General features: G+C 34.0%; 1 protein-coding gene across 5 annotated transcripts in view; it reads right to left on the bottom strand.

Annotated features, from left to right (window-relative positions):
• Sur (Sulfonylurea receptor) overlaps nt 1-12,749 on the bottom strand; it is a 177,600-nt gene that overhangs the window by 29,065 nt on the left and 135,786 nt on the right. For 4 of the 5 annotated variants that reach the window (XM_069834961.1, XM_069834953.1, XM_069834986.1 and 1 more), the window contains exons 16-19: nt 12,162-12,514; nt 6,684-6,764; nt 5,932-6,038; nt 4,262-4,515 (exon numbers count right to left, since the gene is read on the bottom strand). In XM_069834961.1, coding sequence (XP_069691062.1) covers nt 4,262-4,515; nt 5,932-6,038; nt 6,684-6,764; nt 12,162-12,514 — 795 coding nt within the window. The remainder of the gene's footprint in view (nt 1-4,261; nt 4,516-5,931; nt 6,039-6,683; nt 6,765-12,161; nt 12,515-12,749) is intronic. The other variant, XM_069834968.1, reaches the window with a different exon arrangement.

Here is a 12,749-nt window from a genome sequence, read left to right as displayed (position 1 = left end):
ATCACGCAAAGAAATGCGGCTTTATTCAGAAGAAGCTGTATAATAAATTGTCGAGGCAAGTTTAAGTGAAAATAATATAAATGAATCTGGAAAGAAATGCTGATTTATATTTCTCTTCTCATCGGGTACTAGCAGCTAAAAACATTGTTACCTAGCAAAATCATCAATGACTTTCAATTAACATCTGTAGAAGTGAAGCTGCAGGAATTGTTGTACCATACAGGTCACGTCTAAAACTATAATCTTTTCGCTGTAAGAAAAATCCTAATGCAAACAATAGCACGTGACTGAAGTGAGGCTTCATTGGCCGCTGTTTGGCGCCATAGATTCTCAGTACGTGTTCCCGCCCACTGTTGTACATTCTGTTTCATGTTAAACATTTCCAGTTACTCGTCAAGTAGGCCTAACCTCACTACTATGCATTCGTTTGCTTAGGAAACATTTACTTTATAATTACTGTAATTAAATTATTTTAAACTTAGGTGTAAGGTTAATCGCTGCCAGACAAAGGAGTTATTCCTTCCAATCGGAGTCGTCAGAACTATCGGCGGCAGGATTTATGACGAGACTGTCCACAACAGCTTGGATTCAACTCACTTAACGTATTATATACATTTAAGACTATTTGTTTTTCTCCGCTTTTGAGAGGGTTTCTACTCTTATAATTAATAACCATACACACCGAGGATACAGAAGCCATACTTCTGTACCACGTGCTTACCTGAAACAACTACGAGCTCAAGTGACGCCAGATAAGAACAGACTACCTCGGTATTACTGTTGGTATTCATCCGCGTTCATAGTACATAACAAAATATAAAAGTAGCTTTTCTTTTACATAGTGTTTTACATATGAGCGAAGTTATATGTTTCATCGTATTTAACAACTAGAATTCAATTTTTTATTTTCAAATAATACAATATTGTGGTTTCCAAATACGAACTATATTTTTCTGCGTCATGTGAGTGTTTCGACTGGGAGCCAATCACGGGTATGACAGCAACGTGCTTATGTTTACATTAGGATTTTTCTTACAGCGAAAACAGTATACAGGATACTGTAATATGATCATTAGTTAGACCTACAATGAATTTAGATGGCTTTGTGTTGGTGTGAAAGTGAGGATTCGATGGCAATAGTGAGCAATTGTCATATAAACGAAGGTTTAGTGATACAACTTACAGCAAAAGTCATGTCTTTGTGTGTAGTGCCAGTTCAGCTACTTTATCAAGTAGATGAATCATCTCTGAAGGTACTGAATTGTTCCTCATCACCTCGATACTACAGACACATCAGAATCCACTTCACTTGCTTCTGCTGTCACTGATGTTGATGAAGATCTGTTAAAATGCTTTGGTGTCATTTTGATCACTATTTATTGTGGATACAGCATAAATCAGCGTAAATGAATCAACCTTCAATGAATATGCTTTAACTACTGCAAAACATTTTGTAGAAAAATATCGTTGATATTACATGCTCTCCCTGTACGAGATTCTTGTGCATGGGGCCTCTATAATTTCTATCGCACTTCGCCCATTGCGAAGACGTCAGAAGAAGCTCAAGAGGTCAGAAATAAGGATATTAAATTCTAACCGTGAACGCCATTTAAGAAAAACCTCAAGGGTTGTTGAAGATGAAGACATTTTTAAGACCAATGTTGACTTCTGATCCAATCATCACATCACTTCGAAAACTGCCAAGAAAACCTGAAAAATCTCTTTCGCCTGATGTAATTCATCTTCTTAAAGAGCCACCATTTGAGATATCCCTAGATTTTTCTTCCAGAACTGACATTAATGCTACTTCTGATGAGGACGATGAAAGTGAAAACAGCAATATGGAATAAGTTTTAAGGTAAACAATGTATTTAATAACATTATTATATTATTAAATTTATTTTAATAGAGATGAAGTATTATTAAACTTTAAAATTTCCAACTAAATATTACATACCGGTAATTGATATGGCAGTAATACAATTACTGATAGCTACTAGTGTCCTGCAATGTTCAAACATACTATTACCAAAAGTCTCAATAGGTATCTTATTATATAACAAGATACCTGGGGATATTAAACGTTTAAATTATGAAGGTTTCAAAACCAGGGTAAAAACTATTCTGCTCCAGTCCATGCCGTTCAAAATCACTGATTTCTTGCATTAAAGCTATAAAGCAAAATACCTACCTTCATTACTGTTGCACATAAATTTTTCTCCAAACAATATTAATAATAATGTAGCACTATCTTGTTTTTACTTAATCTCTATTAATTAATTTATTTAATGTCTTGTAAACGGAAAATTTATTATATATCTTGTTATTTATTGTGTCTTTTGGTAGTTTTACTATTCTTTGAAAACTTAAGAGTGTTAAAATTAAATTCATATTAGAAATCAATTAAATTCATATTAGAAATCTTATTTGTGTGTGTACGTGTGTGTATTTTTTGCGTTTGTATTTTGTGTTTGTATCTAATGACGAATCTATAATCTGTAATAGATTGTACAGAGAATGAATAAATACAATACAATACAATACAATACAAAAACATGATAGAGGCAACCAAGACATGATAAACATGGTCTTATTTCATATGAAAAACTAATCGCAAGATCTGTACTAATATTCTTAAGCGATTAAAACATGAATGGGTGGGAGTGGGGACATCGAATATTTTTATAACAAAGTAAAACAAACACGACAGACCTTCTTCTGCAGAGCGAACATGGACGAATGTCGAACTTCACCATATTCGACAAACTTGAACCGAACATAGTGCCTGTAATGCACGATGCTAATAGCTATACATGGGGAGAAAAAAAAAAGGACTTTCTTTTTAATAAGCTCTAAAAGCGTTGGAATAGTCATTTATAATATTATTTGCATGAATTTATAAAAAATATTTACTATAGGAATTTTGCCTGTCTTTCTGCTATTTCGGATCACTGTGGATTGGTGCATGTCATGTTCAACTACTGCTTTTGACTAAAATATATCAGCTTGTTACATTTCACACGTCTTATGATGATCAACAGGCTTTAATAAATTGAATTCAAGTTAAAACAGGACATGAAATTGAATGAACATTTCTGGCTCATTGACTCATAAAAACTAAGTTTGTTGCAATATTGCCTACCAGCGATTTACAGTGTCTGAGAACTTTGACATAATTTCTCTCTTCCTTTTTCTCTAGTCGCATAGATCTATAGATGAGACATTGTGAGCATTATCACATTATCAGGCTGAAGTTCATGCATCGCTAAAGCCTGATCATATTTCGAAGTCACTGGAATAATAGGAATAAAACATTTTCACAAAATAAAAGGAAAGAATTATACATCTTGATTACACAACTTTTAACACTGTATCACTTCGGAATATTTGTATGATAAGAACTTTCTTGTGTTAAATTTTAACGTACCGTACCTTGTTAACATGTTTTGACCTATTTTCGGTCATCTTCAGAACTGGTCGTTGTTGGTCTTGGCGCCTCTTGTTTCCTGTGTGGGTGCGTTCGTAGTGTAGAGTCAAAGAGTGTATGTGTTTTGAAATTGAGTTGTGTGTTGGGAGTATCGTTGGGGTGTGTTTTCGTGTGTCTGTATATTTCATATTGTTCTAGTGTGTTGAGTTTCTGGCTTTTTGGTTGGATGTGCAGTATTTCCATGTCTGTGTTGATGTCTCTGTAGGTGTGGTTGGCATTTGTGATGTGTTCTGCATATGTGGAGGCGTTTTGTAATTTTGTTATGGCTGTGATGTGTTCTTTGTAACGTGTTTGAAATGATCTGCCTGTCTGTCCTACATAGAAGTTGTTGCAGGTGTTACATTTGAGTTTGTATACGCCTGTGTAGTTGTATTTGTTTGTTTGTGTTGTTTGTGTGTTGAGATGTTTTTGTAGAGTATTATTTGTTCTGTAAGCGATGTTGTAGTTTAATTTCTTGGATAAGGTTGCAATTTTATATGTTTTTGTTTTCGTATGTTAGTGTGATGTATTTTTTGTGTTCTTGTGTTTGTGTTGTATTCTTCTGTTTTTTGTGGTTTTGTTTTATCTTACGTATTATGTTGTCTATTATGTTAGGGTTGTATCTGTTTTCTTGTGCCATGTATTTGATTGTGTTTAGTTCTTTGTTGTAATCCTGTTGGTTCATTGGTATGTTGAGTACTTATCATACATATTCCGAAGGAAAGAATTATTTTAGTTACAGTACTAATGATTGTTACAGACCATACAAAACTTGGAAAATGTACTCGTAATTACCTCAGTCTCACTTGTGTAAGGGGTGGTAGTATTACTTGTCACCCTGCCTCCACTATCTGTCCACTGATTGAGCCAGTAGTCTGTGTAGACTCTGAGGCCTTGCCAGGCAATAGCTGACACCAGGTAAGTCGTCCCAATACAGGTTGAACAAGCCCAAAGATATTCAAGATAAATTCTTTTGGGAATCTTTCCGTATTCCCTCTCCTCTTCTGATGTAAGGCATCCAGCATGAGCGTCTGCAACTTCATCATCTACTGAAAATGTAATTATTTCTTAGCCTAATAAGGAACTGGACGAGCTAATGCAGGACAGTCACGAAAGTAATAAACATCTGACTAGCAGAACCTAAGTACTTAAAGTACTAACAATACATCACATTTACTTTATTTCTTTATATAGATAAGACATCAATAAAAAAAGCCGCAACCACTCTAGCTACACACTGAAAGCAAGAATCTCTTTGGTACTGTAATTATTAATTTCATCAATTCGAATAAATAAGTCCAATGAGACACCGGTACCTGAAACTTCTTTTTGTCAGACATTTATAAGCAATGAACTCATCTCTCCTACCAGTGACGGTTCGTGCTAGAATGGCAAGGGGTTCACTATTTTTATGATATTACATAGTTTTCCAACAATTTAAACAATATCTCATTTCTGAAAAATTAAAAAAAATACTACACTTCTTTAAAGTAGATAATTACATTAAAATGAGCTTGATTATGATGATGATGACGACGAAGACGAAGACGACGAAGTTGTGTCTGGCAATGAGCTAGCTCTACCGGAGGTTGCAGATTTCGATACTTTTGTGTATTTTGATGATTATTTGGCTGTGTGTGGAACTACAGGATGAAGAAATTTTTGGGTTGAGGGAAAACCCTGGAGAAAACCTCAACTGGGTAACTTGCCCCGATCGGGATTCGAACCCGGGCCACCTGGTTTCACGGCCAGACACGCTAACCGTTACTCCACAGGTGTGGAAATAATAATAATAATAATAATAATAATAATAATAATAATAATAATAATAATAATAATTATTATTATATTAGCTTGTGTAGCTCAGTTGGTAGAGCAGCTGGCTACGGACTGGAAGGTCTGGGGTTCGATCCTGAGTGGTGACGGGATTTTTCTCGTTGGCAAACTTTCAGAATGGCCCTGAGGTTCACTCAGTCTCCTATAAAATTGAGTACTGGGTCTTTCCCGAGGGTAAACAGCGGTCAGAGCATGGTGCCGACCACACCACCTCATTCTAGTGCCGAGGTCATGGAAAGCATGGGGCTCTACCTCCATGCCCCCCAAGTGCCTTCATGGGATGTGACGGGGATACCATTACCATTATATTAGCTTGTAACCTCACAAATTGGTACCAGTACCATATTTAAAGCAAAATTAAAACAATGACAGTTAATATATAAAATGCAAATTATACTTCTTATAAATCCTAGTGTAATGAGGGAATAGATTAGGAAGAACATGATGGAGAGAGTAGATTGATATGTAATGGTGAAGATGGCACTGGATATTGCTGATGATCACAGAGAATGACTATATAAATAATGTATTTAAAAACTGTGATCCATAAAGTGGAATAAAAAGACTCCCAGATTTTGTAAAATTTCAGAATGTGGAGAAATATCCTTTGTGACAATGTATTTACTTACATGGGTCGTCATCATCATTCATGTCGTCACTCATGCCAGATGCAGTGGAAGGAAGTCGTCTCAGCTGTTCATGATCTGACATTGAAACAGCCGCAGCATTGTTAGACCTACAGCAAAATGTAACATCCATTACCACTCACTGATTTTTAGTCACTGATAAGTTTATCAATGGCATTACACTTTCATCAAGGCATTCTTAAAATCACCAGGAAATAACAGTCACTGAAATTCATCGGTTCTCAAAAGATTCTAAGACGAATAGTTCTGATAGATAGAGGTTTGCCATTGTTATTAAGTATCGATACATTCATATCGTGCAGTGGCAGAGCATTACATTTTCCAAAATGTAAGCTTCGCTCTGTGTTTATAATAACATGCTCTTAAAATTGTGTACCGGTATTGTTAAGTCCCTCTAGATGAACAAGAAAAAGACAATTAATACCTATCTTTACATCAATTTCTGAGTGAATTCGATCAGAAAGAAAAGTGGCTGAAAGTCGTGTCTCAACAATGCACATAACCAAGGATGTCGAGTTTTCAAAGCTTTTTACATTTTTGGAGGGTGGAGGTGAAAGAAAAGAAAAGAAAAAAAGTTTAAATTATTTTCTATATTCGAAATTACACTTTTCCACTAATATGGTGAATAACTAATATTGGATTTGTCAATATTATTTTATTAATTCATTGTTTTAAGTGAATAAAACTTTCTAACATGAAGACAAGTTAGGTTTTGGAAAAGTGACCTTACCAACCTTTGTGATTGGACGGAAAAAATGCGGCGCAGCAAACTGCCTGACTGTCCAGTGTTGTCAACACCTGTATATGCTCGAGACCTGAATCATAAAAAAGAGAACTATTTATAATTCAATAATGATGTGATATGATATATGATATGATGCATCATATAATTGGATATAATATATGATACGATACAATATGGTGCAGGACTGTTCAGTATGATATGGCATGACTTATGACTAGAGACGAGAATTTCATGCACTATAAAATCCCAAAATATGCATGCATTCATGCACTATCAAACTATGAAACATGCACAATCAAGCGAGAAATATATTAAAATATGCACTTTCATTTTTGTTCCCAATTTCTTATTTCACTTATTTTTTTTTCTTCCCCCCCCCCCCCACAGTTCACGACTAACAACATTTCTAAATTGGTTTCTGTGAGGTTCCTGCGCTTGTTAGTCAATATGTTTTTGTAGGCAGAGAATGACCACTCTACATGGCAAGAAGTTATGAGTGCAAACTTAAATGAATATATTTATGACAGTGTCAGGTCAAATTCTTCATTCAAGTTTTCGTCAGAAATAACCTTCTTCACTGAACAAAAGAATCTGCTATTTAGTTCTTTTTTTCTTTTCAATCCTGATTCCTGAAGCTAAAATAAGGGGCATAAAAATCAGAAACTGAGGTGTCCACCCAAAGCCATTAAAACATGCATTTAAACTGAATATAATGTATGTTATATGCATGATTAAGCTAAAAATTGCTATGTTTTTATCCCCAGAAAGGCCAAAACATGCAAATATGCACGGGAAAAAGTACACATATTTGGAACCAGAAAGTAATGAAATGGGTAAGTACTAAGTTTGAGCTATGTCCTATCTTCCTATAAAAACATGCATTTGCATGGAATTATTTGTCTCTAGACTAGACGGGATTTCGGAAGGCGGTCAGCTGCTACATGCGCAGTAGCATTTCTGGTATGTGACGTCACAAGCTTGTACAGTAGAACCAATCAGAATCAGTCTATAACAAGTACTTCCGAAGTTCGTTTATTCACGTGCGAGTGTTTCAATACATTTAATAAGTAAAATTAACATTTACTGTGTGTGTGCAAGATAAATAAATGGAAGAAGAGACTGTAAAAAGATAAGTATTGCACAGGCAGGCGCGGAAAGTAGTATTTAAGGTGTATAATTATTTTTAAAACTTTCACGAGCAGAATGCTGCCGGCCATATTGATGCTAGCTGCAACGTTGCCAAAGCGCAAGAAACGACTGCAGAAATATGTGGTGTAGGATTGAGAACCGTGCAAAATATATTGTTAGTGAAGGAAAGAGGGTTTGTTTGGTGTCATGCTTATAGTAATCAACGGCTAAGGTCATTATTGTCTTTTGATAATTTGAATTCTCCCCTGTGCTATTTGTATTGCATGTGCGTGTGAAGTACGATGTGGCAATGTTGTACGTTGTCTTACTCTCTCTATCTGTCTCTCTCAATGCAAAAGATAGCAGACTACCGCCTTCCGAATTCCCGTCGTCTCTAGTCATGAAAAATATAATCCATACCCTACTTTTAACACTTGAATATAAGTAATTGATTAACTAGCGGACTTACTAGTATTAATTATGTAAGTCTGTGCGGAGCACCGAAACAGCTGTAAGCCGTACAGACTTACGTAATTAACACGAGTAAGTCCGCTAGTTAATCAATTACGAAAAATATAAAATTTAACTAGTGTGTCAACTGAATATGTGGGCCATTAATTTTGTTATATAAAATTCTTTAACTAGTGTGTCAATTGAATATGTGGGCCATTATGTAAAAGTTCAGAAGCATTTAAGAACAGGCTTCCTTTTTTAATTTTGTTATATAAAATTCTTTAACTAGTGTGTCAACTGAATATGTGGGCCATTAATTTTGTTATATAAAATTCTTTAACTAGTGTGTTAACTGAATATGTGGGCCATTATGTAAAAGTTCAGAAGCATTTTAGAACAGGCTTCCTCTTTTAATTTTGTTATATAAAATTCTTTAACTAGTGTGTCAAATCAATATGTGGGCCATTATGTAAAAGTTCAGAAGCATTTAAGAACAGGCTTTCTTTTTTAATTTTGTTATATAAAATTCTTTAACTAGTGTGTCAACTGAATATGTGGGCCATTATGTAAAAGTTCAGAAGCATTTAAGAACAGGCTTCCTTTTTTAATTTTGTTATATAAAATTCTTTAACTAGTGTGTCAACTGAATATGTGGGCCATTATGTAAAAGTTCAGAAGCATTTAAGAACAGGCTTCTTTTTTAATTTTGTTATATAAAATTCTTTAACTAGTGTGTCAACTGAATATGGGGGCCATTATGTAAAAGTTCAGAAGCATTTAAGAACAGGCTTCCTTTTTTAATTTTGTTATATAAAATTCTTTAACTAGTGTGTCACCTGAATATGCTGGCCATTATGTAAAAGTTCAGAAGCATTTAAGAACAGGCTTCCTTTTTTAATTTTGTTACATAAAATTCTTTAACTAGTGTGTCACCTGAATATGTGGGCCATTATGTAAAAGTCAGAAGCATTTAAGAACAGGCTTCCTTTTTTAATTTTGTTATATAAAATTCTTTAACTAGTGTGTCAACTGAATAAGTGGGCCATTAATTTTGTTATATAAAATTCTTTAACTAGTGTGTCAACTCAATATGTGGGCCATTATGTAAAAGTTCAGAAGCATTTAAGAACAGGCTTCCTCTTTTAATTTTGTTATATAAAATTCTTTAACTAGTGTGTCAAATCAATATGTGGGCCATTATGTAAAAGTTCGGAAGCATTTAAGAACAGGCTTCCTTTTTTAATTTTGTTATATAAAATTCTTTAACTAGTGTGTCAACTGAATATGTGGGCCATTATGTAAAAGTTCAGAAGCATTTACGAACAGGCTTCCTTTTTTAATTTTGTTATATAAAATTCTTTAACTAGTGTGTCAACTGAATATGTGGGCCATTATGTAAAAGTTCAGAAGCATTTAAGAACAAGCTTCCTTTTTTAATTTTGTTATATAAAATTCTTTAACTAGTGTGTCAACTGAATATGTGGGCCATTATGTAAAAGTTCAGAAGCATTTAAGAACAGGCTTCTTTTTTAATTTTGTTATATAAAATTCTTTAACTAATGTGTCAACTGAATATGGGGGCCATTATGTAAAAGTTCAGAAGCATTTAAGAACAGGCTTCCTTTTTTAATTTTGTTATATAAAATTCTTTAACTAGTGTGTCACCTGAATATGCGGGCCATTATGTAAAAGTTCAGAAGCATTTAAGAACAGGCTTCCTTTTTTAATTTTGTTACATAAAATTCTTTAACTAGTGTGTCACCTGAATATGTGGGCCATTATGTAAAAGTTCAGAAGCATTTAAGAACAGGCTTCCTTTTTTAATTTTGTTATATAAAATTCTTTAACTAGTGTGTCAACTGAATAAGTGGGCCATTAATTTTGTTATATAAAATTCTTTAACTAGTGTGTCAACTGAATATGTGGGCCATTATGTAAATGTTCAGAAGCATTTAAGAACAGGCTTCCTTTTTTAATTTTGTTATATAAAATTCTTTAACTAGTGTGTCAACTGAATATGTGGGCCATTAATTTTGTTATATAAAATTCTTTAACTAGTGTGTTAACTGAATATGTGGGCCATTATGTAAAAGTTCAGAAGCATTTTAGAACAGGCTTCCTCTTTAATTTTATTATATAAAATTCTTTAACTAGTGTGTCAAATCAATATGTGGGCCATTATGTAAAAGTTCAGAAGCATTTAAGAACAGGCTTCCCTTTTTAATTTTGTTATATAAAATTCTTTAACTAGTGTGTCAAATCAATATGTGGGCCATTATGTAAAAGTTCAGAAGCATTTAAGAACAGGCTTCCTTTTTTAATTTTGTTATATAAAATTCTTTAACTAGTGTGTCAACTGAATATGTGGGCCATTATGTAAAAGTTCAGAAGCATTTAAGAACAGGCTTCTTTTTTAATTTTGTTATATAAAATTCTTTAACTAGTGTGTCAACTGAATATGGGGGCCATTATGTAAAAGTTCAGAAGCATTTAAGAACAGGCTTCCTTTTTTAATTTTGTTATATAAAATTCTTTAACTAGTGTGTCACCTGAATATGCGGGCCATTATGTAAAAGTTCAGAAGCATTTAAGAACAGGCTTCCTTTTTTAATTTTGTTACATAAAATTCTTTAACTAGTGTGTCAACTGAATATGTGGGCCATTATGTAAAAGTTCAGAAGCATTTAAGAACAGGCTTCCTTTTTTTAATTTTGTTATATAAAATTCTTTAACTAGTGTGTCAACTGAATATGTGGGCCATTATGTAAAAGTTCAGAAGCATTTAAGAACAGGCTTCCTTTTTTAATTTTGTTATATAAAATTCCTTAACTAGTGTGTCAACTGAATATCAGGGCCATTATGTAAAAGTTCAGAAGCATTTAAGAACAGGCTTCCTTTTTTAATTTTGTTATATAAAATTCTTTAACTAGTGTGTCAACTGAATATGTGGGCCATTAATTTTGTTATATAAAATTCTGTAACTAGTGTGTCAACTGAATATGTGGGCCATTATGTAAAAGTTCAGAAGCATTTAAGAACAGGCTTCCTCTTTTAATTTTGTTATATAAAATTCTTTAACTAGTGTGTCAACTGAATATGTGGGCCATTATGTAAAAGTTCAGAAGCATTAAAGAACAGGCTTCCTTTTTTAATTTTGTTATATAAAATTCTTTAACTAGTGTGTAACTGAATATGTGGGCCATTATGTAAAAGTTCAGAAGCATTTAAGAACAGGCTTCCTTTTTTAATTTTGTTATATAAAATTCCTTAACTAGTGTGTCAACTGAATGTGTGGGCCATTAATTTTGTTATATAAAATTCTTTAACTAATGTGTCAACTGAATATGTGGGCCATTATGTAAAAGTCAGAAGCATTTAAGAACAGGCTTCCTTTTTTAATTTTGTTATATAAAATTCCTTAACTAGTGTGTCAACTGAATATGTGGGCCATTAATTTTGTTATATAAAATTCTTTAACTAGTGTGTCAACTGAATATGTGGGCCATTATGTAAAAGTTCAGAAGCATTTAAGAACAGGCTTCCTTTTTTAATTTTGTTATATAAAATTCCTTAACTAGTGTGTCAACTGAATATGTGGGCCATTAATTTTGTTATATAAAATTCTTTAACTAGTGTGTCAGCTGAATATGTGGGCCATTATGTAAAAGTTCAGAAGCATTTAAGAACAGGCTTCCTTTTTTAATTTTGTTATATAAAATTCCTTAACTAGTGTGTCAACTGAATATGTGGGCCTTTAATTTTGTTATATAAAATTCTTTAACCAGTGTGTCAACTGAATATGTGTGCCATTATGTAAAAGTTCAGAAGCATTTAAGAACAGGCTTCCTCTTTTAATTTTGTTACATAAAATTTAGTAATACCGTACCTGCAGTTTATGTCTGCAGAGTGAGGCGAGTTCTGCATGCTTGGAGACGAGTACTGCCGCATTATAGAGGAAGGATGCGTGTTCTGAGTGTCGCTGTGGACTGTAGTGCGCCCGGCCTGCAAGGAGCAAGCTCGCAGAATCCCACGATGTCTGATATTCGGTGCCTCTGTTGTTGTTGCAGCTCTGCTTCGATGACGAAGTGACGACCGTCCACTTCCACTACCAGTTCGTTCTATTTGCTCCAGAAATTCGTCCTCACACTCGTCCGTTGGCAATGGAAGGTCATGTGTAAAATAACGGGACCCAGAGAAAGTGCCTCGGCGTTGACGTAGTGGTAGGAAAGCTGGAGGAGCCTGTGCAATGCAATGAATTATTATTTCATTTTGATTCTTGCGTACACTACTTTTAACACTTGAATATAATTAATTGATTAACTAGCGGACTTACTCGTGTTAATTATGTAAGTTTGTGCGGCTTACAGCTGTTTCGGTGCTTATCACACCATCCTCAGAGCCTACTAGATCTCGGCGTCATCTCGAACTTTTCTGCCTGTTGTGTGGATGCGTTTGATTATTGAAAGGTGTTGAA

This window comes from Periplaneta americana, chromosome 1, assembly GCF_040183065.1.
Source record: "Periplaneta americana isolate PAMFEO1 chromosome 1, P.americana_PAMFEO1_priV1, whole genome shotgun sequence".
NCBI lineage: Eukaryota > Metazoa > Arthropoda > Insecta > Blattodea > Blattidae > Periplaneta > Periplaneta americana.
The sequence above is the reverse complement of the archived record's forward strand: the minus strand, read 5'-3'. Positions and strand labels throughout refer to the sequence as shown.